Raw genomic sequence first — 25894 nt, 5'->3', positions numbered from 1 at the left:
ACGATGGTTGTAAAAGTGCTCTATGAGCTAAGGGGAGTTACACAGCTGCTGGCAATAACAAGAAATTATAAACCCCAGGCCCTGGGCCAGGGCCAGGGTGTGGGTGTGAGGCCTCCTCCCCCCACCCTCTGCCCTCAGCTTGAAAATTAAACTACAGCTGAGGGCACAGGCAGCTTGCATTAGGGGTCCCTGGCCCAGCCTGCTCTGCTGCCTACCTCCCTGCACGGGGAAGGTAGCAGGGTCTGCAGGGTGATGTGCCCAAGAGCCTAGCACCTTCATGGGAAAGAATGTGTGATCCTGATCTCCTCGTTCTCCCCTCTGAGCCCATCCCCTCTATAGCCTGGGCAGATGGCCAGAGGCTCCTGTGGGCCCAGCCCTGGCCAAGTGTCACCTTGTCGAGGGCCTGCCCACACAGCCCACCTCCCTGCCTGAGAGCCAGCTAGGCCCGAACCTGTCTTCAGAAGCACTTCCTTTGCCAGTAATCCTGGGCTTGCCCTCTGCCACCCGCCACCCTTGCCCAGCTCTGCTACGACCTGCTTTGAGATTCTCTGGGCCCAGGGTGCAGGTTGTACATGGTAGGGTTATACTTGTGACCATGGCAATGTCAGGTGCCAGTCTGGGAGCAGTGCTAGGAACCAGGCCTGATCCCCAGCTGTGCCACCTGCACTGTAACTTTGGACAGAGACACTGAATCTTTCTGGGCCTCAGTCTTCTTGTCTGAGAAATGGGAATATCATGCATTTGGCAGGGCTGCTGTGCCGAGTAAAGGAGGCCATGTAGGGGGTAGGACACTCCCTTCCCATCCTATCTTTGGCTGGGGACAGGCATGACTCCTCCTATGAAACCCCAGCTCTGGTCTGAGTGCCAAGGGGCTCCCCTTTCCCTTTGAGGTCTGGCTGGGAACCACCTGCATGCCCCCTGCTCCCGGCAGCACCTCCCCAGCCTCCCGAGCTTTGCGCTCACACCAACACACTGGAAGCAGCTGCTGTATTGCTTGAGCCAACCCCTCTCCTGGTTTCCAGCTGAGATAGAAGGACATGCACCAGCACCTCCCCAGGTGTGAGGTTCCCACCCGTCCTTAAGCACCCTGGCCTGCTGGCTCAGCTGGCTCCTGACGGCCCATCAGGCAGAGAGTATGGGAATGGTGGCCTCATATTATAGATGGGGAATAGGCTTTGAGAAGAAGACTGAGCCATCTCACCCGAGAGACTCTTCCCCCGACCAGGGCCTGGCCAGGCCATGTGACCAGGCCCCATTTGGGGGTAAGACTGGGTGCCAAGGGATGCCCCAGAGCCATTGGGAGCCAGGCTGGGCCTTGAGGCTCATAGCTTAGGTCAGGATGGGAGCTGTGGGATGCTTGGCTGATTTGAAAAGTTAATCGGCTTTGTGCAGCCAAACTGGAAAAACCAGTAGCCACTTGGGCAAAGGCCGGACCCATTTCTGATGAACAAAGAAATCCCAGCCAGGGTAGCCATGGGAAGGTGCTTGGCAGGGATGGGAGAACTAGGCCTGTGGCACAGTTTCCAGCAGCCCCCTTCTGTGCCCAGGGCTTCCTCTCCTCCCCTCCTTGCTTCTCTGCTCCTGGCCTGAGTCTGTAATGGATCAGGGTGTGGAGCAGTGCTTCTCAACCAGGGAGGTATGCCTGGCTTGGGACATTCTGCAGTGTCCAGAGACATTTTTAATGGTCACGACTAGGACGGATTTACTGGCATCTGGTGGTTAGAGGCCAAGGATGTTGCACAGGACGGCCCCACAACAGAGAATCACCTTGCCCAGAATGTCAGCCTTGCCAAGGCTGAGCAACCCAGCCTAGGGGAAGAGCCGGGAATCCTTGCGTCAAGGTCTTGGAGCTGGGTTGGCTCAGCTCTACCCCGTCCCTTGTTCCCAAAAGTGGTTCACAAAGGTGTGTTCACAAAGCTGCACAACAGCTTGGTGGAGGCCAGGGTGAGCGTTGGCTCCCCTCACCCATTACAGAGTGAAACAGGACCTTCAGAAGAGATCAGAAGCTGACCAGGCACCCAGCACATGGGGACATGGGCCCCTTGTCCCAAGTGCTCTGCACAAGTGCCTTGATCTTGCTGTCACCGGCTAGGCCTGGTCAGGATGCATCTCTGGGCCTCCCCATGCCTCCTTGGGCCCAGGAGATGCCAGCAGAGCCTCCATAATACAGCTGGAGGCTGTCCTCAGTCCCAGGGGGCTAGACTTCACCTACTGGGAGACTGGGAGCAAGTCATGCCCCCTCTCTGAGCCCACTTGACCATCATGTACGCTAATACTCCTGGCCTCCCTGGGCCTGAGTCCATGCCATTCCAAATATTTTCTGGTCCTCTGTGTTGGTCCCTCACCTGTGTCTCCCTCTCCCCCGCAGCGGAAGGGATCACACCCCAGTACGCGCAGTCACAGCCCACCTCGTCGCTTTGCACTTATGGAACACCCTCTGAGTGCCAGGCACCTTCCAGGCCCCCACCTGTATGCATCGTGGCTTCTTTCAGTCCTCACAGCAGCCCTGAAGCCTAAGCATAGGGAGGCTCATTGCACAGATGAGAAAGCTGAGGTGTGGAGAGGCCAAGTCAGTGTCATTTGGTGCCAGGATTGGAGCCGTGTTTATCCGGAGCTCAAGAATGCCCCAGACCCACCCTGCTCCGGGGAAGCCTGGGCTTGTCCCCACTGCCTCCCACCAGCCCAGACCTGGGCGCCAGTGGACTCGGCACACGGTCAAGTCATGTCTCTGTATGAGCACAGGAGGCCTGGGGGGCGGGGAGGGGAGGGCAGAGTGCTACAGCTTTGCCTCAGCACTTAGTCCACCCCACCCTGACCCATACATGCTTAGGGCAGAAGCTAGCTTCAGAGCAGGTGACTGATATCCTCCCCTGACATACTCTTGGGAACTCATCACAGTCCCTTTTCAGGTACGAAGAAGCTGGTATTCCACAGGGTCCAAGGATTTGTTCAGGGCACCCCTTTTGGGCCAGGCTAGGTGTCCTTCCCTGCTTGCTGTGTCCTCTGCCAGGGTTGTCGTGGGGCTCAGAGACAATGTGCCTTTGTGGAAGCCTCCACTGCTCACCCAAGCCCTAACTCCTGAGACATTACCTCATCGGGGCCAGTCCTCTTGGGGTGGGGCCCACTCAGGAAAACAGGCCTAGAGCTGATGGGAGATGGGAGGGTGGGGGGCGTGGCAGCTGCCACAAGGCCCCACCTACTGTTGAGCCCTAGGGCTAATAGACCGGAGATTCGAGGCAGCTCCCAGCATGCAGACAGAGAAACTAAGTCCCAGAGAGGGCCAGAGACTTGCTTAGAGTCACAAAGCGAATCTGGTGCAGCCGAGGACTGCCTCTCACACAGAGCTGAGTCACTGAGATGTAGGAGCTCTTCATCAGGACAAGATTTGGGATGGGTGAGGGCAGACACTGGTGGCAGGAGAATTGAGACTGATGGCTATTCTTTCAGGCTGAGGAGCGGGCCTGTGGCCTCAGCACACAGAGAACTGGGCCAGGAGCCCACATCAGCCGCAGAGCTGGGCTATGGTTGGGCACAGGTGACAAGGGAGGGCCTTGTACCGCCTCCAGGATCTTTGCTCTGACTTCTGGTCCCTAAGCGTGCTTTGTGTTGGGTACAAAGTCACGAGCACTAATTGTCCTGGGCTGTGGCCAGCTTCCTGCTGAGCTGGCTGTGTGCAGACAGGTGCCTGCGGGCCAGAGGGAGCTGGCCCTGGGAGCAGAGGCTTATCTGCCTTCTGGGCTAGGCCCAACAACACAATTGTTCACCCCACAGCCGGTGGGCATCCATGGGGACCTGGGCCATCCTGAGCAGATGGGCCTGGGACCCATAACAGAAGGGACGGACATCAGGAGCACCCTGGGGGCCATGGGCAGGCTTAGAGGGCAGGTTCTGGCTCTTGGAGACCTATCCCCTTCCTCCTGTTGCCCTGCCCTGGCTCAGGCCCACCTCCCTCACCCACAGCAGCCTCCTCTCTGTCCTCTGCCTCCAGCTCCTCATTCATTTCATGCGTCCTCCCTCTGGATACCAGCCTCTTGAGATTCACCTTCAACTCCATGACTCTCTGCTCTGAACCCTCCTGTGGCTTTTGCTGTCCCCAGGGCCAAGTTAGACTCTTAAGCAGATACAGATTCTGTCATCAGCATCCAGCCGGGCCCGCTCTGCAGGCTTCATCACCCACCTTCCTCCCCTGTCCTCACGTGTCTTAAGCAGACTACTTCTCTTGTCAGCAGGCCTTTGTGTCCCTACGTCTGGAACACTAACCCAGACCCACTCGTCCCTATGTGGTCAGTGCTATGGTCCTGTAATCCTATCTCCTGTTCCCCAACACAGAATCTCAGGGTGCGGAGCAGTGGGGGAACAGAGTTCTTCACGAGGTCGGCCACCAAGTTCAAGGGCGCACTGGCCCAGAAGTTCATGTTCGTGGATGGAGACCGGGCCATCTGTGGTTCCTACAGGTGACTCCCCAGGTTTCTGGGGGCAGGGGGAAGAGGCGGCTCCAGTTCCCAGCTGGCTTGTGCCCTTAATTCTGCCTTATGACACCCTGGTTATTCCGGTTCATTGGTCCCAAAACTGCTGAGGTGTGAGCGGGGCTGGGGCACGCCCGCACGCCACCCACCTTTCTCCAAAAGTAGGCAGAGGAGGGCTTTTGTCTGTGAGACTGTTGTTCCAGCCTAGAGGTGTCACTAGCCTAGAGGTAGGGCGTGGACCAAGCCAGGCCATGTCTTCCCAGGCCCACAACGTGGTCACTCTGAATGTCAACCTCAGAGGTAGGGACAGGATGGGGACAACTGTGGCCCATCCCTGTGAGCCCTGCTGTGCAGGGGGCAGCAGTGGGGGTGCCGCCTACGGCCACTCGGGATGGTGGTGGTGACAAAGGGCTGCTCTGGGCATTCTGAGTGCCCTCGGGGTGCTGGAACCCCCATAGGAATGCAGCACTGTGCTGTTTTACACAGGTGGGAGAGGGCTTGGTGTCAGTGACCTGCCTGATGTCCCAGACTCAGGTCTGGCTCCGAAGGTTAGGACTTGCCCTCTATCCCCGCTCACTTCTCCATCCCATGCAGGGCCCCTTAGCCAGTCTGATGAACAGCAGCCTGCGGGGTATACGGTGGCTTGCTCAGATGCCCACTGCTGGGGGACCCTGGGCCTGAGGGAGAAGGCAGGCCCTAGATGCCTGACCAGGCAGCCCCCTTCCCCTATGTTGCAGCTTCACGTGGTCAGCTGCAAGGACAGACCGGAACGTGATCTCAGTGCTGTCTGGCCAGGTGGTGGAGACATTCGACCGGCAGTTCCAGGAGCTGTACCTCATGTCCCATGGCGTCAGCCTCAAGGGCATCTCCATGGAGAAGGAGCCTGAGCCAGAGCCCATCATGCTGCCCTCGGTGGTCCCGTTGGTGCCATCAGGCACCGTGGCCAAGAGGCTCGTCAACCCCAAGTATGCGCTGGTCAAGGCTAAGAGTGCTGAAGAGATTGCTAAGGTCTCCTCTGAGAAGCAGGAGGTCAAGAGGCCCCCGGGGCTGCGGGGTCCGGCTCTGGCCGAGCAGCCAGGAGACCTCCCCGAGCCCACCCTGCCGGTTCACCCAGGGCTGCTCAACCTGGAGCGGGCCAACATGTTCGAATATCTGCCCACGTGGGTGGAGCCAGACCCGGAGCCGGGCAGTGACATCTTGGGCTACATCAACATCATTGACCCCAATATCTGGAACCCCCAGCCCAGCCAGATTAACCGTATCAAGATCCGAGACACATCTCAGGTCGGCACCCAGCTATGGAAGCAGAGCCAGGACTGCATCCCCACCCCAGAGCCCAGCGCCCCCCAGGACGGGGACCCAGCCCCAGCCAGGAACGGCCTCCCCCAGGAGGACCCTGAGTCACAGCCCCCTGTGCCCAAGCCCCGGACAGTACCCGTGGCAGATGTGCTTGCCCAGGATGGCAGTGGTGTTGGCTGGGCTCTGGAAAGCCCAAATGACGAGGTGCCCCAGAACGGGACAGACCATGAGGTGCCCAGGACCCCCGATGCACGCCATGCCCCACCCCAGCGACAGAGGTCTATGACCCAGGATGACCCCGATGGCAGGCGGTTGGTGATCCCCAATGGGCTAGATGGGGACGAGGAGGAAGATGACGATGACTATGTGACCCTCAGTGACCAGGACAGCCTCTCAGGCAGCTCTGGCCTTGGTCCTGGCCCCCGGCAGCCCTCAGTGGCCTCCTCTTCTGTGTCAGATGAGTATTTTGAGGTGAGGGAGCGCTCAGACACTCTCCGGAGGCGCCACTCAGAGCAGGTGGCCAACGGGCAGACTCAGCGCCCCCGCCGAAGGCTGAGTGCCCCCCACACGACCCGCGGGACCTTTGGTGGACCCCTCTGTGGCTCACCCTGGGCTCAGGGTCGGGAGAGAGAGAAGGCGGGCACTCTGAGGAGGATGCAATCCTTGCACTCCACGGACAAGGAGGCACAGGTGGGTCGGGTGCGTGGGCACCAGGGTCCAGGAGCCCCTCTGCCCGGGCCTGAGTGCCCAGCGCGGCCATCTGCTGGGTTTCTTCCTCCCTCAGACCTTTCCTGTTACAGATGGGGAAGCTGATGACCGGGTAGTGGGGAGGGGTGGGAACCACCCAGAGCCACCCACACATGTGGCAGGTGATTGGTTACAGTGCTAGAGACCCTTGGCTCCAGTGTCCCCTAAAGGCAACCTATGCCAGCTACTGGGAGCTGAATGAAAATGCACTTAATACACTGAGAGGTTTCAGACACATGGTGCTATAGGAAGTTGACGCCTAGTTTTCAGACGAGGAAATGGCAGTGGCACAGAGATGTTCGTTTACACCCCCAAGGCCACACAGCAGTAAGTGGTCCTTGTCTGGGCCTTATGCCAAGCCACCTCCATGTCAATCACTTTGATTTGGTCCTGGGCACCATTCTCCTTCCCTGTCCAACAGGCCAGGAAATAGCTCACATTCACCCTTTGCCTCTTCTCCTAATGCCCCGGCCCAGTCCCTGGCACCTGTCTTACCTGGAAACAGTGCACGGCTGATCATGCCTGGCATAATGATCAGGCCCATAGGCAACATCTTGAGGTAACTGGCCAGGATGGAGCCTGCCTTGGCATGGTTCAGGTCCCTGGCAGACAGCGACCGCTGTACGATGACCTGGGAGCACGAGAAGGGAGTGAGTCCCACCTCTCCTCAGGGGCACCTGTGACAGCGTGTGATAGTCTCACCTCTCCTCAGGGGCACCTGTGACAGAGTGACAGTCCCACCTCTCCTCAGAGGCACCTGTGACATGGTTTGACAGCACCCTGGTCAGCCCTAGGGTGAGACACGATGCTGTCCCACTAGTGCCAGACCCGCCCAAGACAACCACAGCCTGAGCATGATACTTAATGGTTCCCCCCAGAAGCAGAGCTCACCCTGATTGGCCAAGCAACTGGGGCCAAGGTACTTTCATTCTGGGGACTCAGTCTCCCCATCTGTTGAGTAGAGAAGGTGTCCCTGGGTGGGACAGTATCAGGGGGACCCCCCATCTCCTGCACCCTCTCAAGAGTGGATGGCATGCTCATCCATGTGCCAGGAGGCAACCCTGGCACCACCTGTGTTTTGACTGGCAGAAGTCGGGAGCTTTCAGACCTGGGGTTTTGGGGAGCTTACAGTTTAGTAGTGGAAGAATGCTAGAAGTGCCTGAGGCAGCTCCTCAGGCCATTGGGCAGATCCTCGCTGAGCCTGTGTCTAGGTCTGCAGAATGGTAGGAAGGGGGGGGGGGGTAATGGGAACTGATGGCGTCTGGGATCCCCCCAACTCTGACATTATGATTCTACTTTAAAAACAAAAAAACAAACTTTTTTTGAAAAACAGCTTTATCAAGATATAATCCACCTGTGGTTCAGCCACATAAAGTACATGTCTCAGTGGCTTTTAGTACATTCACCACGTGCGATCTATAAATTTTAACTATAAGTGTTTTCCCTTTGCTGTTCTGCAGCTTAAATCACTACCAGCAATTCAGAAATAGTAATCATCTGTGATTTTAACTATGTTCCAAACATGCTAATTTAATGGATAGCTCTCAGCATTTCCCTCTAAGGCATGGCTCTTGGTGACACATGAATTACAGGGTGCTGGGGGTGGAAGCGCTGGCTATGTGGGACAAGCTTGTTTCAGTCCTGCTTCTCCACCAGCTTCTGATGACTTGGGACACGTCCTTACCTCACTTTGGGCTTCAGTTTCCCTGTCTGGATAATGAGGGGGTTAGACGTGGTTCTTTATACCCTTCCTCTCTGATGTCCTGTGATTACAAGATCCGGGGCCACTCTTCGTGAGGGAAGAGAAGCATTTCCCTAAAACCCTGCACATTGTATGTTATTGTTTCACTCTGTGCTCTCGGTGGCAGGCAGCCCTGGGAGGCAGGCAGGACCAGTGCTGCTGCCCTGTTCTAGAGGTGCAGAAGCTGAGGCTCCGTGCCCCATCAGGCCTCCTGTTTTATTTGTTTCTGATTATAAGAGTGCCTCCTACGCACAAGCTAGGAGACAGTGAAGTCTAAAGAAGGGAATGAGAAGCACCCGTGGCCCCAGCACACAGAGCTGCCACTGGTGCCGACCAGACTGGGAATCTTGGAGGGACACCCTGGCCTGGGGCTGCATAGAATCTCCTCCAGGGCCCCAGTTGCCAGTGAGGGTCACAGTTGAGCAGGACCAGAAGGCCCAGGCAGGCAGGAACCAGTGTCTCAGCCCCTGCCTTGTCGGTTCTCTGGATCAAGGCCCCACTACCCCCTTAGACCCAGCCTAAGCAATAGGAGAAAGGGGAGCTAAGGCTGAGGCCAGGCTGCAGGCCACCAATGCCAGTGGTACTTTGACCACCTTGGGGTCAACAGTGTGCTGCCTCCGCCTCCCTGTTTGGCCATCTTATCCATTCAGCCCTGACCTGAGGCCACACCCAGTGTGCTGACTCACTTAGCCTTCATGGGAAAATCTCCTGAATGATATCCCGCCCAGAGATGCCAGTGCCACGCCAGGCCTGTGCTGGGTGGGGAGGAAACAGCGGTGCCCAGGGTGAAGGGGCACGGGCTGGCCCAGCAACGCACTTCAGGTACTCCCGGCACACCCTCCACAGCCAGCCTTTCAACCAGCCCCTTGCCTACCCAGGCTTGCCCTCAGCCTTCCCAGAGGAGCTGGGCAGACACCTGCTATGAAATCACATGTTCTCTGGAGGCCCGCATGTGAGGCGTGGTCGATGTGGGAATCTCAGAGCACCATGTTACAAATGGGGAAACTGAGGCCCAACCTCTTAGGGTTTCTGAAGCCTCCCAACTTTGATCACTTCCCACTGTCACAGCCCAGGGAGGGTCTTTGGGCAAATGCACACTGATCATCTGCTCAGGAGAGGGAGCACCCTCTGAGTACTCCCCTCGCTGGGTAGGCAGCCGTGGCCCCATGCAGAGGTCACTGGGTGCAGTTCCCAGTCCTGCCCATGGGCCTCAGTGTGAATGGAGCTGGCTGAGCCTATCCCACACAGGGGAGGCTGTCCCCATTCACCCCACAGGGACTTGCTGGTCTGGGCTGGCCCTAAGGCCTGGCTGCGTCACTCCCATGGTGGGGCCATCAGGGGCACAGGTCCAGGGGCAAGGACAGTTGTCAGGCCTGTGCCTGCCAAGGCCCTGCTGCTTCATGAGAACTTTCCCCACCTGAGTGCTACCTGGACCTGCCCACAGCCTTCCTCGGCAAGCAGAACAGGGGGCATCATCTGCTTCTGCCCAGAGAGGGAAGTGGCTGTCTGAGGTGACCTGGGACATTCACAACTCAGAGAGGACTAGAGTCCGACTCCAGAAGAAGATGTGCCCCCTGCACTTACCAGGATTGTGGGCACATTGAGGCGCTGCCTCTGACAACCCAGTCCAGCCCCGTTTACAGATGGAGGGCCTGAAACGGGCAGTGAGGAACAATGGGAACTTGCCTTATCGCCACCACAAAAGGCAGGGTTATTTCCATATGACACAGAGGAAACTGAGGCTCAAAGTAGCCAAACAAGCTTGTCTAAGACCACCAGCTAGTGAGTGGCAGGGCCAGGAAGCAAACCCAGGTATGGTGGGTGCAACCTCCCTGGTGAGAATCCTGTGGGAAGGGATGGAGATACTCCTTGGGATCTCACTCTGTCTATTCTCTCTCCCCCAGGATCAGCAGTTCTGCCATTCTGGAGTCCCTGCCTCAGGGACCAAGGATACAGATGGCTTCCCACGGCCGTTGAAGACCCTAAGACCCTTGCAGTACCACCCCATTGCTGAGGGCGCCCAGGGCTCTACCAGGAAAGCAGGCCCCCATCACTGGCAGGCCAAGGGTGGCCTTGTGCCCCACACGCTGCCAGATCCTGTGAGTCCACAGCTGGCCCGAAACGCCAGACCCCTAACCGATGGCAAGTCCACCGAGGCACACCCAAGTCCTTTTGGAATACCGTTCTCCAAACTCTCCCAGTCAAAGCACCTGAAGGCCAGGACGGGCGGTGGCCAGTGGGCCTCACCTGATTCTAAACGGAGGGTCCAGGCCCCCCGGAACTGCAAAGATCCCTAGCACCCTGTCCCCGGGCCTGGAGCCAGGCCATCTGCGGCCTCTGTCCTAGCTCAGCCTCACCATGTCAATGTTCATGTGGCCATACCAGGGATGAGCACACGGGCCGCAGAGACCCTCCAGAGCCCACCCTGGAAGGAAGGCAGATGGTATGGGCAATGATGTGGACACTCACCTGGTCGGTGCACCAGTACCAGGTGGCCATGATGGTCAGACCAAAGGTCATTCCAGTCCATGGGAGGTCCCCTGTGTGGGGGTCTCGGAACATGTGCATGGCATCTGCACGTGGCAGGTGGCAGGTTGTGTTGGGGACAGTCCTGGATGGGACGGCCCTCGCGTAGGCTGCCGCCAGCTGCTCATACCCACCGATCTGGTCGAAAGCTGGTAGGATTGGGGCAGGACAAGGACGGGTTGGTGGCTAGTGGCCCTGACTCGTGGTCCCCACTGCCCTTATCTCACAAGGAACTTCCTGATGCATCAAACTTGACTGTTTCCTACTTCTTTTCCAGTGTCTGGAAAAGTGTGGAGGGTAGAGGGTATTTTAAAAAGGTGAATTCAAATGACTATTTTATTTGTATTTAAAATAATACTATTAAATGAGCGTTTTGCACGTGGGCAGCCCAGTATCCTATTGGCCTCTGGATGCTGGTTGGCCTCAGGCAAGGAGTTCTCTGCCAGGCTTCAAACTGTCAATTTTAAGGAAGCTAAAGTGTATATTGTTTTGGCATTTGAGGACCTTCCAAGGAGTCTAAAGTGTTAAAGTCCTGACCCAGCGGGTTTCTAAAGGACATGATTTAGGCAGAGCTGAGAATGGCTGGGGATGACGCAGCCCTGAGAAGGGAAACAGAGGTCCCAGGAGAGGCAGAGGCATGACCGAGGCCACCCAGCCAGCCAGTGGCGCTCAAGCCAGGGGCTGCTCCTCTTGAGCCTGGACCATGTTCGCCCCTTCACTATTCCTGTCTGCTTTGGGGTGGCCCCATGTGGCTTTTGCTGTGTCTGCATTCACCCTGCTCCATCCAGAGTGGGCCTGGCTGCCTGAGTCCCTCTCCTGCAGTGGGTTCCAGGGACACAGGCCCCTGACCTGAGAGGAGGCAGATACACAGAAGCCTGGACACAGAAAAACCCCAGTCTCGGCCCAGGCCCTGCACTCCTGCCGTTCCCAAGCAGAAAGCTGGCTGCCCAGACCCTGGACCCCAGCATCATTTCAGGCCAGGCTGGGGTGAGTGCTCAGAGCAAAGGTACAAAGGCTACACAAGGGTCAGAAATTGCTGGGCCACAGGATCCTAGAGTCTGAGTCTGGAAGAAACTTTAAAGCCCTCCATTCACCCTCTGTGGATCCTCCTGGTTCTGCTTCCTTACTTCCAGGGACAGGGAGTTCACTACCTCTTGGGACAGGCCTCCGAGACTCCTCCCTGTCCCCAGACCAGTATCACGGATCTGTCTAAACCCCTGCTCTCCTTCCCTGCTTTGTGCAGCAGGCCATAGCAGCACTTCTTGGGATCTTATACATTATTCTAAACAATTGGAGCAGATACCCAGGCAGTTTTGTAGTCTCCTAATTGTGTGTCTGAACATCCACCTTGGGCCTCACCTCACCCTCAAGCCCTGAGCCAGTGTGGGTGCGGCCAGCCCTGTGGTCCTGAGTCAGCTCCCTACCAGACCCAAGCTGGCCAGGAGCTGGTGACAGAAACACAGCTGAGCAGTGTGGGCAGGAGTGGAGCAGGCAGTGCCCATCACCCAGCGAAGGCCGGCAGGGGCCTGATGGCCTCGTGGCTTGACTTCATGAACCCACCCCCTTCTCCCACTGCTGACACCAGGGTCCTGACAGGGCAGCACCCAGACCTCAAAGGGCTTGCTGCTGGGGTCAGCCCCACTGCGGACCACAGCCCTCACCTTTGACAGTCAAGATGACAGCCCCCACGACCATGATGAGTGTTTGCAAGGCGTCTGTGTAGATCACAGCGGCCAGGCCTCCTGTGGGAGGAAATAAAGAAGCTGGAGGGAGCCCTGGTCTTGAGGGAAGAGGAACAGCAAAGCAACACCAGAGCTCCAGGGAGGGACAGCTGTTCACATCTGTGTCCCTACCCTTTCACAGAAGGGTGAGCTATGGGGTGATAACAGCTGTACCAGCAGAGCCAAACTACAAATATCTGATTAAACCAGCAACGTCCCAGCTGTGGGAGGAGGTGGCCCTCTGCCTCCTGCTCACACCCCCAGCCTATCAGATTCCAGCACATGTCCACCCAGCTGCACCAACACCCAGCCCAGTGGTCAGAACCCCTCTCCCTAGGACCTCTACCCAACCCTGCCCAGGCACTGTACCTGCGATGGTGTACAGGGCTGTGATGACGAGCATGAGGATGGTGGAGATGTAGAAGTTCCAGCCCAGACAGATGTGCACAAAGAGAGCCCCTGCATACAGGTCAATCTGGGATGGGAAAGGAGTCTTCAGGGGAGGCCCCAGGTGACCACAGGACCCAGAGCATGAGAAGCCCTGACTCCGCCACTCACTCACTGAGTGGCCTCACTGCCCGTGGATGGGGAGGGGGAGACCCCCCCTCCCCGCCACATACACACATACCAGGGACTGGATGAGGGTGGGAGAAGGTCCTGGCTGTGGATGAGCTGTGTGCAGGGCACATGGCTATTGTTAATAAAATCCTAAGTGGCCGATGCTCACCAGGGAGCAGCATTGTTATTGACTCTGGCGCCTGCCTAGGATGTGATGGGCAGAGCCCTGTCCCCTCGGTTCCCAGGAGATCCTTGAGGAGGAGGAGTCCAAGAGGGCTTCCTGGGGGAGGCCCACAAAGACTAATGGGCCTCAGAAAACAGGTGCACCCATCTCGGTCTCCAGGCCTGGCCTGTCTGGGTCCACCTCCTGGTCTCTGCTCCTCTTTGAGCAGGGGGCCTCAGAGAAGAGACCAGATATATGCCAGAGGCAGGCTGGGGGAACAGAGGGACAGTCTTGCTTGCTGCCCCACACCCCACCGGTGAGGTTGGAACTGAAGCCAGGACCTTGCGTTAAGCTGAGGCTGGTCCTCAGGGCCTAGACGACACAGCCCTGCTGTCCCAGAATGCATGGGGCAGCAATCATAGCCCCAGGGTGAGTGCTGGACTGGGCCCTCCCCCACTGGGATGTGGATACCCAGGGAGCAGGAGGGCAGGACCCTGCCCTACAGGACCTGGGGAGCGGGGTTGCTGGGCACGAGGGTCCACCCCTCAAGTTTCCAAACCTGCCATTCTGTGCTGGTTCAGTAGAGCAGAGACAACCCAAAATCCAGCCTGTGGGGCCAAGAGGTTCCTGAGAAGGCAGGCAATGCTGTGGGGCCAGCCTGCCAGGGGCACTGGCCCCTTCAAGCTACCCCAGCGCCTGGCCCAATTGGGAGCTACTCAGCACTGCTCAGGGACACAGAGCCCAGGCGGAAACTGGACCTCACCCAGAGCCCATGTCCCTGCACGTCTCCCTCCAGGGTCCTCCTTCACCTTCTCTTGGACAGGAGACCAACCAGTGTGGAGACTGACAAGGTGCTTTCAGGAGAACAGTGGCCCCTCACTTTGGTCCCTGGCTCCTACACTGTGTGTGTGTGTGTGTGTGTGTGTGTGTGTGTGTGTGTGTGTGTGTGTGTGTGTGTGTGTTGGTGAGGGTGGGGGTGGGGTGGGGCGTCTGCCTCCAGCCCCCAATGAGACCAGAGGAGAAACTGAGGCACAGGGAGGGAAAAGGACTTCCATAAGGCCAGGCCTAGGCAGATATCAGAGATTGGAGTTGCCAGGTGAGAGAAGGCCAAGAGTAGAGGGGCTCTAAAAAGCAGCCTGCTCCTCCCACCTGGTCACCCTCCACAGCCAGCCTTGCTGAAGACTCCTCCCTAGACCTTGGCTGCCCTCAGAGCAAAGCCTTGGTCTGTGTGCCTGACCTTCAGGCTCTGGCCATACCCCTTTAAGCATAATTGACTGGTCACACCGGGCTGGCTTCCATCCCACACCCAGCACTTTGCTGCCTCCAGGCCTTGGCTCGCCCAGTCTCTCTGCACCTTGTCTTCCAGAACTCAAGTCTCCGCAGATGGCCTGCTCCCTCACCTCTCTACTCCTCAGTGACAGCTCTTCCTTCCTTCTTCAATGGGAGTAGGCCCCAAAGTCTGAGGCAGCACAGCAAAGGTGTGGAGGTGGGACGTTAACTGCCATCTTCCCTCTAGGATTCTAACCCACTGAGAAGAAATCCAGGCCTCACTGAGCACTTTCCACCCCCACATATACCAGCCCTCGCAACCCCCACAGAAGCCATGAGAGGCAGGCACAGTCAGTCCTCCTCCATGTTTAGTAACTGAGGCTCAGGGTCTTGTCCACACTCACTGAGCCAGAAGCAGGCGGGCCTAGGACTCAGGCCCAGGCTCCCCTGTCAGAAGCTGGAGCAGAAGGAGGCCTGATGGCCCCAGGGGCCAAAAGCAGAGTACCCATGGGCTTGGGAGTAAGAACCAGAAAGCCTGTCATTGCTATGAAGTCACCAGTAAGCTTGGGACAAGTTATGTCCCCTCCCTGGGCCTTGGTTCCCCTGTCTGTAAAATCAGGGGCTTGGACAAGACAAGATAAGCCATCAGCGAGTCCTGACTGACATCCTGGTGTGCTCTGTGCTCTTAACCTTCCAGCGGGAACAGGTCTGGGCCCCCAAGGGAAAGAGGCCTCGAGGTGCCCACTGCAATGGAGCCCCAATGCCAGGATGGTGCTGCTGGGGGTCAGTTTGTCATGAAGCTGACCTGCCTCCTGAGGAGGCAGGAGATTGGCTCCAAGCAGCCTCCGAACTTCCCAGACTGCGGGCTCTCAGCGCCCCCTAGTGGGCAGTCCTGATTCACCTTGGTGCCGGCCCAGGAAAGATGGGAGGCGGTCCTGGGACCTCCACCACCAACCCCTGATACTGAGAACCCCCCTGACGCTCCCATATCTAGAACCTGGGGTGAAACAGGAGCCACAGGACCTATGATCTGCCCCCAACTATGCCAGCTGCTGAGCCTACATTCTGGGGACCGTAGACCAGATGTCACAAACTCACTGTGTGACCCTGAGCAAGTCATTGCCCTCTCTGGGCCTCAGTTTCCCCAGCAGAGATGGATGAGAGGATGTCATGTCCGTTGGAGGGGCCTTCCCAGAGCAGATGTTTCCAGGCAATGCCAGCTGGAAGGTGGGGGTGGGGCAGCTCACCGATATCTTGGTGAAGACGGACAGCAGCAGGGACAGGACAGACAGGTACATGCGTATCCGCTGGCCTCCATAGCGCTTCTGAATGTATTCAGGCATGGTGACAATCTGAGGGAGGCATGGAGACAGGGGCTAAGGGCTCCTCCAAGACCACGCCCAGCATTCAGGGCCCGGAGCGTCTCAAGGGTAAGGCCCAGGCCCACACTGGACCTTGAATTCCAGGCTAAGGGTTCTGACCATGTCCTGAAGGTTTTAGGCAGGGGAGTGGCAGGCTTACATTGGCTGTTCAGGGCTGATATGAGGAATGGATTGGAGGGGCTGTGGCTGGGGAGAAAGGAACAAGTTTGGAAGCTGTTATGACAAATCCAGGTGAGCAATGTTGAGGCTGGATGAGGAAGGTCACTGTGAGGGGCAGAGCAGGGGACAGACAGAGAGAGATCCAGGAAGTGGAATCCACTGGACTTAGCGACTGCACCGCTGGGGTCAAAGGAGTGGGCAGTCAAGTGTTGTTCAGGTGTGCCACCAGTATGTGCAGCCTGTGTGCTCGGAGCATCATCCTCAAGATGCAGTATGCAAGGGCAGTGGAAACCAGCAGACAAGGTAACTGGGCTGTGTCCTGGGGGCCTGCCTTTGTGGGTCAGTAGGAATGTTAACTGGACTAACAACAAATCCCAGTTCTGAGAGTTCCCCAACTTGTAAGTGAAGCCAGGGGGTCCTGTCTATCACCACCACCAACTCGGACCAAGGCCCAGGCCCAGGTGAGGCTGCTCTGAGGCCCCAGGAGCAGACTCACCTCCGAGGAGATATAGATGGGTACAAATACCCACGCCAGGGCCAGCAGCACATATGTAGCCTGAGGGAGACAGAGGCGGGGTGAGCACAGTGGGCACAGCACCCACAAACCCTGCCATAGAGATGAAGCTAGCACCAGCAGTCTGGAGGCCTGACTTGGCACAAGAACCTGTGCAGCCTCTTCCCCTCCTTGCACCTCTATAAACAGGTGGCCAGGGCCAAGGCTAACCTGCTGGTCTGCCCAGTACTTTGGCATTCTGAAGACCAGCCTTCCCCAGGAATACCACTGCATAGAGCCATCTAGACATTGGCTAACCCAAGTTGCTGGGAGGTGCCCCTCTGGCCATCGAGGGTTGGACTCCAATGTAGCCCCATCCAGGGCCTTTCAAGGTGACTCTGCCCTCCCACAGCCTGCACCCACTCTCTGGAGCTTACATTCCATTCGAAGCCGGCCACAGCCAGGCCTCCAGCTGCACCCGAGCCCGCCAGTCCAATGAAGAGGCCTGAGCCCTCACTGCTGGCAAAGAGGGAAGCTCCAATCTGGAGGGGAGAGAGGAAAAGTTATCAGCTGCAGGCCCACCCAGACTCCAAATCCCCTGCCCTTTACACAATTTCTAGCCACCCCACCCCTACACCCCCAGCTTGGGGACCTCTTGCCAGGCCTCAGCCTGCCCCATCACCACCACCTGCTTGAGCTGGCCTGCTCAGTGACCTCAGGGACGCAGATGCTGGCTGACTAGAGGTCAGATGTGGTCCCACTGGAAGGAGGGGCTGGAGTAGTCAGGGTGCGCTCACCGGCCACCATGTCATGTCCCGGCCTGCCAGGAAGTAGCCGCGCACCGTGTTCCTGCTGGCTCGACAGGAAGACTGCAGAACAGAGGCAGAAATTGGAACCCTCATACATTGCTGGAGGGAATGTTAAATGGTGCCACTGCTGTGAAAAATAGTCTGGCCATTCATCAAAGAGTTACACATATAATTACACTAGGGCCCAGCAATTCCACTCCAGGTGCATATCTAAGAGAGCTGAAAACTGGTGTGTTCAGACAAAACTCATACATGAATGTTCACAGCAGCACTATTCACAACATCCAAAAGGTGGAAACGACCCAAATGTCCACCAGATGACAAATGGGTAACAAAATGTGGCATATCCACACAATGGAATATTATCTAACCATAAAAAGGAATGGAATCCTGACTGACACACAAGTGACCTTTGAAAACATTCTGCTAAGTGAAAGAAGTCAGACACAAAAGGCCACATGTGGTATGTTTCCATTTACACAATTGTCCAGAATAGGTAAATCCATAAAGACACAAAGTAGATTAGTGGTTGCCAGGAGGTGGGGATGGAGGGCAAGGGGGAATGACTGCTAATAGGTGTGGGGTTTCTTCTTGGGGTGATAAAAAGGTTTTGGAACTAGATAGAGGTAATGGTTGCACAACATTGTGAATGTACCAAATGCCACTGAATTATACATTTTTAAATGGTTAAAATAGTGAGTTTTAATATGTGAATATTAATTAAATTTAAAAAAACAAAAAAACAAAACAAAGCAGAGGCAGTCAGCTCCCCATCCACAGCCTGCCACCCTTGCTCCTGGGCCCAGCAGTCAGCTTCTCCCAGCCTTCATTCATTTCCAGCCTACTCCAGACCACCACCCGACCACCCTGGTGACTCCCCCTGGGGGAGCTCTCAGCCTAGGGGAGGCATGGACACAGATACAACAGGGAGCCGGTGACCATGAGCATAGCTGACCACTGTTGACTAGGGTGCTATGTGTCTGGCTGAGCCAGGCTCCTCCATGCTTCTCATCCCTGGCTTGTCAAGCAGCCTCAGGCAGTTACTGTGGCCCTGAAGGTCAAGTCTAAGTTTTGGCCTCTTTGAGATCATTCTGCAGTGAGCAGCTGAGCTGGGCTTTCTTTTTTTTGCCTCTTAATGAAGATTCTGAGCCAAGGAATCAGAGAGCCATTTGACCTTGATTTTTTACTTCTAATATTTATATTTCTGATACATTTCAACAAATTATCACTTGAGTATTCCTGCATGCTTTTGTTTTGAAAGGAGTATAGAATTTTGTGCTCCATGTGTATGGAATAAAAAAGTCTAAAATCGGAATGCCTGGGAGCAAATCCTGGCTCCTCCTGGCCACGTGACCTTGGGGAGTGACTTAACCTATGTGCCTCAGTTTCTTCTTCTGTAATGTGAGCCTAATAAGAGTCCTTTCCTCGTAGGGTTTTTATGAGGTTTGATGAGTCAATACATGTAACATGCTGACAATGGTGCCCGGGGCCTGGTAAGTGTTCAGTAAGGGTCAGTGATTAGGTACCTTTTTCATTTAGTGCATTTGAACGAGAGAAACTGAAAAGATGTGAAATTGAAAACAGAAAATATTGGAAAAGAAGGACACAAGAGGTGAATTTAGGTATATATATTTTGCATTCCTTTTTTCACAACATATGTATCGTAACATAAGGCTGGATGACAAACTATCAGTCACTAGATAGGCCTCTTTCTTCCTGACTTTAATTGCCCCATATCCCATATTCAAGATGATGAAGCCAAATTGTCTGGACCTGCCATTCAAATCTCCTGGTGTGGTTTGTCCCTGCCTCCCTCCAGCCTCACTTTCTGTCTGTCCCTGTGATCCAGGTACACTGAACACAGTACTGTCTGGAGACTCTCATAGCCTTAGCAAAAATGGACACATCCAGCTGTGTAGTCTGTGCATGGTACAACTCCAGAGCAGCTCTGGCCTTCGCCAATGCTTTTTCCTAACATGTCTTCTCATCGTTCAAGGATATAGTGGGTATTGCCAACTGCCTCCTTATTTCCCTTTTCCTTCCTAAAGGAGCCTTGTCTTTCCCAGCAATTGGCTCAAGTGGTCCCAACCCAATCTCTGGCTTCAGGGGCCCTGAGCCTATCACATTCCTTAGCTGTCACACCTGGTTCAGGGATAGTCACTGACTTAAAAAGGTGTAGTCTGAGTGTAACTGGGATTGCTCCTGGCCTCCTGGGAAGAGGACAAAGAAGCTGAGGCTCGGGGGTTGCCAGCAACCCTGTTAATATCCACTGAGAGCCCCTCTGTGGCAGAGTTGGTTCCAAGAGCTTTACCTGTGTGAGGTGTTCGGTCCTCACAACAGCCCCATGAAGTAGGCACTGTGATCATCCCCACAAGGAAACCAAGGCTTTCAGAGGTGAAAGGACACCCAGCTAGTAAGTAGTAGAGTCAGGATTTAAATCCAGGCTCAACCATTAGGCTGGGCATCTTGCCTCCACAAGGGAAACTGGGCTCAGGACAAAGCCACACGTGGGCAGAGGCTGAGAGAACCACAGTGAAGTACAGCCATAGCCTTGATGATACTGTGAACCCCTGGACCACACTGCACCTGAAGCCTTCCCTATTGCTAAATTTTTCAGTATGGATGCCATTCCATTTCCTTCAGTGTTTGATCGCATTTGAAATAGGTTTTCTGTCACTTGTTAACAGATACCCCAATGGATGTAAAGGTTTAACACCTCCTTGAAGGCCCTCCCCTGGCTCTCCTAACTTCACCTTCAGAGCATCTTTGCAGAGCTGTACCAGCCCAGCTTGCTCTGTCTGCCTCTGGGCCACGAGCACAGCTTCTGATCCCTATGGCATCTGGCTCCTGCACCCTCCTCATCTGGCCCTGTTCTTTTCTGTATGTGCTCACAGCTCTGCCATCTGCGTTCTTTTTTTTTTTTTTAGCTGAGCCATCCCGCCACCTGTTGGCAGCTCACGGCTGCTCAGCTCGGGCTGACTCGAACCGCTGTTGCTCAGAGCTCAAACTCTTGAGCGAGCTCTTAACCAACTGAGCCACTCAGCCGGCCCTCATCTGCATTCTTGAAGGGATGGGTCAGAACTCCTACAACCCCACTGCCTGGCCACCAGCCAGGCTGAGCTAAGAGAGGTGAGTCCTGGGCAGCAAGGGCCTGAGTCCCTGGGAAACATAGGGTTTGGCTTCAGATGTTCAAAACACCTTTCTTAGGTGTGCACTTCAAACTAAATCCCCCACTGGTGCTGGCCGGGAAAGCCTTCTCTCCCTTTTTCTTCCCTCATGAGAACTTATTGACCTCCCAGCCTGACTCTCACCTCACCTCATCCAGAAAGCTTCTGGTGCCTGTTCTATGCTGTGTGAATGCCCCTCCTCTGAATTCCCAGCCACCATTGCCTGCTATGGTTGGCACCACGTTCTCACATCCACTGGCCTCTTGAGCTCCTTGGAACAGCCCTGGGAGGTGGGCTGCACAGACATTCACATTGTGTGTTTGAGGAAACTGAGGCCCAGAAAAGTTAAGTCATGGGCTCCAAGTACACAGAGTCAGGACTACAGCCCAGCTTTCCCAGCGGCCACCACTGTGATTTACTATTTAATCACAGAAGAATACTGCTGCTGTTTTTGCTGCAATTAATACTCCCACGACCTCCATCACCGCCAGCACCACCCCTGCTATTGGACCAGCAGCAGGGTCTAGCCCTATGTGGGCCCCTCAGGTGGAAGACCTCCCCCACCTCAGGGATTGGGACTAAGGACGTAAGTGGTGTGTCCATCTTATAGATCAAGACTCCAAGTCCCAGAAAGTCAAGCAATGTTCTAGGATGCCACGCAGGGGACATGTCCCCGACCCTCAGAATTAGACCAGGTGCCCAAGAAGATAAGAACAGATTTTCATTCTCCCTACGAGATGAAGACCACAACATGTCAGGGCTCAAGGAGCCTAGCCTGGGGACCCTTGGTACATGGGGTAGCCTGACCTCTGCAGACCCAATGCTTCCTTGGAGGTCAGGAAGGCCTTCGAGGTCAGCGTCACGGAGCAACAAGAGCACCTTCCTTGTTTGCAGGGACCTGGGGCTCACTGGACAATCCTGGCCTCCTGAGCCCCCAGTTTACCTGCCAATGAGGCTGGTCTTTGCCTAGGACAGGTGATGTGCACAGTGTCTGCATAGCAGGGGCCCCCACTCCACTGGATTCTGTGATGGGCTCAAATCATGTCTCTTTCTTACCAAGAGCAAGAGAAACTGCCTTATAAATTGGACCAATGGCAGACACAGATACCCTGGGGAGCTTGTTAAAAATCAAGATACTCAGGCCCTGCATGCCCCTCCCTGCCTCTGGATGCTGATCCAGCAAGTCTGGGGTACAGCCAGGAACCCCTGTGATTCTGTTGTTCAGGCAGACGCTCTTCCTGGGAGCCCATCTGCCATCCAGGAGATGGAGCCAGGAAGATGGCGAGCTGCATCTGGGCCCCCAGTCGTATGACAGCCCAATGAGCATCCTGTAATGACCGTCCCTTAGACAGCCCTTCCTCTTCCTCACTTTATGGGTTGAGAAACAGTTGCCCAAAGAGAGAAAGGAGGTTAGTCAAGGTCTCGGACAAATCTACCCCAGGGCTGGGAGTGGGACCCCAGCGGGCGCCAGCTGCCCCGGGAGACAATACAGACGCCATAGGGATGTGCCACCTGGTTCCCATACCCTGGCGCAGTTCTCTCACCCATATGCCCACGGCCAGGTTCAGGGCAAAGTACACGGTGATGACGACAATGTCGGCCATGCTCAGCTGCAGCCTGGGGGCATGGGTGTTATTAGTGGAGTTGTCCATCGCCATCCTGCAGCAGGCGTCCGCTCTGCGTCCAAGAGAATGGGGCCACACTGGGTTGTGTAGGACTTCCTGGCAGTGATAAATTGATCATTAAACAGCAGGACAGTGGCATCCCCAGCCCACAGGGTGGCCACGTGCAGGAAACTGCTTCAAAGTGCATCTCCATCTCCTCCAATCCCCACCCCGCCCCCTTGGGGAGAGCTGAGAAAGAGGAAGGAGGAGGGGAGCCTCCTTAAACTCAGAGGAGGTTTGGGAAAACTAAAGGGAATTTAATGGATCCAAAGGCAACCACAATAGCCCCAGAAAGAGCTCAGCTACCTAATGGGTGACTCGACCTATATTTAATTCTTATAAGAAGCATAGAGAGTTAGGGACAGATGCCTCACTTCTGGGTACACCACCTTTATGGGCAGCTGCATCATTCTGCAGCCACTGGGCCGTGTGTGGACCAAGAAGGACCTGGGATGTTGACTCTCTCATTACGTGGTTCACTTCCAGCCATGACAGTCCTGGTCCCAGCAGGTCTCCATGTTGGGCAATAAAAGACCTGTCGCCAAATCCTCTCTCTTCCTAGACCAGTGCAACAGGCCCAAGCCCCTCATCTTGACCATCTGTTCAGATCCCCATGCTCTCCCCAGAACCATGGAGGGACCCAGTATCTAGCAAGCACCTGCCTGCCTCAGGCTGAGAACCATGCTTAGCTTTTCTGCACACTCTTCCATTTTGCGCTCAGCAAACCATTCAAGCTGGTGACGTCACATCCCAGTCAGGAATGGAGGCTGTGCCATCTGTCATTTCACAGCCATTCTTAAGAGGCTAGGCTGGGCTTTAGCCCCAGATCTGCCCCCACAGATCCTCCCCACTGGTGGGAGTGATCGCTCTGGTTCCATTGGACGCCATCGGGTCCTTCCTGCCCTGATACTCACTCACTAATTAAATCAGTGTGCACAGCTGGGCAGGTGTCTTGGTGATATGGTCTGTAGCTTTGCAATGCATTTGGAGTTTAACCGGGACACTTAGCCCTCCCAGAAGTGTTAATTAGTGAGTGGCTAACCCTGGAAAAACGCTGGCTGGCAAAAACAACTGTGTGCCTGTTATTTGGTAACCTGAGGTGGGGAATTTAAAGGTTAATCCCCTCACACGAAGGAGGAGAAAAAAATTAAATCACTGCTTATAGTAAGCTCAGGCAGGCTCAGGCTGTCTACCCCCAACTACCCTTGCCTTCAACCAAGCAGCCTCTCAAATGGCATTTATGGCCTAAGCCATTGCTAGAAATGTATGGTGAGTCAAAAAGTCGCTCTGTACCTGTCAGAAGGATGCAGGTTCACGAAACCTGTCTTCTGAAGGTAAAGCAGTTGAAAAAAATTGTATTTGGTCCCCTCTCCTTAGTCTGGGTCTCGGAAGGAAATAAATCACTTAGAGATAACACCCCCCACCCCCACCCCCTCCTGATCAAAACCCCTGGACAAAGATTCTCCGAGGAGCTGACAGGCGGGGTATGTCCCAGGGGAGGACATGCAGGAGAAACTCCAGCCACACTCCACATTCCCACCCCATCTGACTCAACATGACCATACTCACAGATCTAATTCTTCTGGCCCAACTCACCCAGGACAGGAACGCCGGGACCGACCCAGCTGAGAAGCCATCCATATCCATCCCAAGAGGAAGCCCCTATGTTGTGTCTTCAGCTGACACCTAATATGTGCGTTCTCCCACACCAACCAATTCTCCACCTCTATGGACACCACCTGGGTGTCATGCAATTCAATCCCATTCTGACACTGTCAGCTCAAGTTAGCATATACCCCACAGGTTAAGAGCTCAGCTCCCACAAGACTGACCCCTCTTCACACACCACTCGCAAGTCAGGGCCTTCCATACTTCTGACCAACTGTCTATAAATCAGGGGTTCCCACAACCCCCTTTTCAGGTTCATAATTTGCTAGAACAGCTCACAGAACTCAGAGAAACACTTTACCTATTATTACTGTAAAGGATATGATAAAGGATACAGATGAACAGCCAGATGAAGAGGTATGTAGAGCAAGGTCCAGAAAGGTCCTGAACACAGGAGCTTCTGTCCCCATGGCGTTGGGGTGCGTCACCTGCCTGGCATGTGGGTGTGTTCACTGACTTGGAAGCTCTCTGAACCCCATTCAGTGTGTGGGGGTTTTATGGAGGTCTCATTATGCAGGCATGATTGATTAAGTCATTGGCCACCAGTAGCTAACTCAATCTCCAGCCCCCCTCTCCTCCTGGCCCGTGGGTGGCGGATGGGCTGAAAGTTCCCAACCCTCTGATCCTACCTTGGTCTTTCTGGAGACCATAGCCCATCCTTAAGTTATCTAGGGGCCTCAGCTGTAAGTCGTCCCATTAGCATACAAAAGACACTCTTCTCACTCTGGAAATTCCAAGGGTTTTAGGAGCTGCATGCCAGGATAGGGGGACAAAGACCAAATACAGTCATGTACCACATAACGTTTTGGTCAAGGATGGAATGCATATACGAAGGTGGTAGACCATCAAGCCTAGGTGTGTAGGGTACACCATCTAGGTGTGTGTAAGTGCACTCTATGATGTTCACACAATGACGAAATCACCTAACAATGCATTTCTCAGAATGTATTCCTGTCGTAGTGGCACATGACTGTATTCATTTTTTTAATATGTTACAGTCCCAAACTCATGAAAAACATCTCCTGGAGAAGGAGTAGGGGCTGGGCGGGAGAGGGTTTGGCCAGGGCCGAAGCAGGACTAGAGCCATCTCTATCTTTTTTGTGGTGGGGAGAGGGGACAGCTATGAATTCCTTTTCTTTCTGAGTGCCTCAGAATTGTGCAGGAGGCTTACCTCAACTAAACCATGTGGATGAGCCAGAAAGAACTGAGATAGGCCAAGCACAAGTGGCGTTTGCCCACAGTTATTCTGCTCTAGCCTATGGACTAAACCCTCCATCTGGTTGGTTACCTGTGGCTCATGCTTTTGCAATGAATGCAGACAGGACTTATCAATTATTCATATTAAATATCACCTGCCCGTCTGTCCCTATAGAAACCCACAGTGTCCCCAGCTACATGTGTAAGGAAGTGCAAGGTAGCAGAAAATTGGAAATTGCCTAAATATCTATCAAGAGGGATGGTAGAGTGAATCATGATACATCCATGGAATACTGTGAACATTAGAAAGATGAGGTGGCTTTATATAATGATACAGAGGATGATACATTTTTAAGTGAAAAAAGCAAATTGCAGAACAGTACAAGGTCTAACAATTAAGTTCATGAATTCGTACTAGAAAAAGTACTACATACCTCATTCCTGACTATCACTATGATCACCTTCGAAGTACTCCCCCTGAAAAGCTATGCAGTGATGCAAGCACCTAGTCCACCCTTCAAGGCAATTTTGGAACTCTTTCTGGAATGGCCATCAGAGCTGTTGTCGTATTACCCTTGATGTCCTGAATGTCATCAAAATGTCTTCCTTTCAATATATCCTTTATCTTCAGGCAAAGAAAGAAGTCAGATGAGTAGGAAGGGTGTTCCAATACAGTTATTTGTTTACTGGCTAAAAACTCCCTCACAGACAGTGCCGTGTGAGCTGGTGCGTTGTAGTGATGCAAGAATCATGGATTGTTGGCGAAAAGTTCAGGTCGTCTAACTTTTTCATGCAGCCTTTTCAGCACTTCCAAATAGTAAACTTGGTTAACTGTTTGTCCAGTTGGTACAAATTCATAATGAAT

The 25894-nt window shown here is 54.8% G+C and overlaps 2 protein-coding genes across 6 annotated transcripts in view; one reads left to right on the top strand and one right to left on the bottom strand.

Moving 5' to 3' along the window:
- The window catches only part of SACK1G (scaffolding CK1 anchoring protein G), a 39940-nt gene extending 29226 nt beyond the window's left edge, over positions 1-10714 (top strand). For 2 of the 3 annotated variants that reach the window (XM_019656708.1, XM_019656707.1), the window contains 3 exons: positions 4330-4454; positions 5204-6455; positions 10158-10714. In XM_019656708.1, the coding sequence (XP_019512253.1) occupies positions 4330-4454; positions 5204-6455; positions 10158-10550 (1770 nt within the window). In that variant the 3' untranslated portion in view covers positions 10551-10714. The remainder of the gene's footprint in view (positions 1-4329; positions 4455-5203; positions 6456-10157) is intronic. The other variant, XM_019656709.1, reaches the window with a different exon arrangement.
- The window catches only part of SLC5A10 (solute carrier family 5 member 10), a 56793-nt gene extending 34576 nt beyond the window's left edge, over positions 1-22217 (bottom strand). For 2 of the 3 annotated variants that reach the window (XM_019656710.1, XM_019656713.1), the window contains exons 1-9: positions 22045-22217; positions 17322-17393; positions 16962-17066; positions 16528-16587; positions 15738-15842; positions 12870-12975; positions 12441-12521; positions 10723-10928; positions 7008-7143 (exon numbers count right to left, since the gene is read on the bottom strand). In XM_019656710.1, coding sequence (XP_019512255.1) covers positions 7008-7143; positions 10723-10928; positions 12441-12521; positions 12870-12975; positions 15738-15842; positions 16528-16587; positions 16962-17066; positions 17322-17393; positions 22045-22158 — 985 coding nt within the window. In that variant the 5' untranslated portion in view covers positions 22159-22217. The remainder of the gene's footprint in view (positions 1-7007; positions 7144-10722; positions 10929-12440; positions 12522-12869; positions 12976-15737; positions 15843-16527; positions 16588-16961; positions 17067-17321; positions 17394-22044) is intronic. The other variant, XM_019656712.1, reaches the window with a different exon arrangement.
- Positions 22218-25894: the final 3677 nt, after the last annotated feature.

Source organism: Hipposideros armiger, unplaced genomic scaffold (genome assembly GCF_001890085.2).
Source record: "Hipposideros armiger isolate ML-2016 unplaced genomic scaffold, ASM189008v1 scaffold_264, whole genome shotgun sequence".
Lineage (NCBI taxonomy): Eukaryota > Metazoa > Chordata > Mammalia > Chiroptera > Hipposideridae > Hipposideros > Hipposideros armiger.
This window is presented reverse-complemented; position numbering and strand designations above follow the sequence as displayed.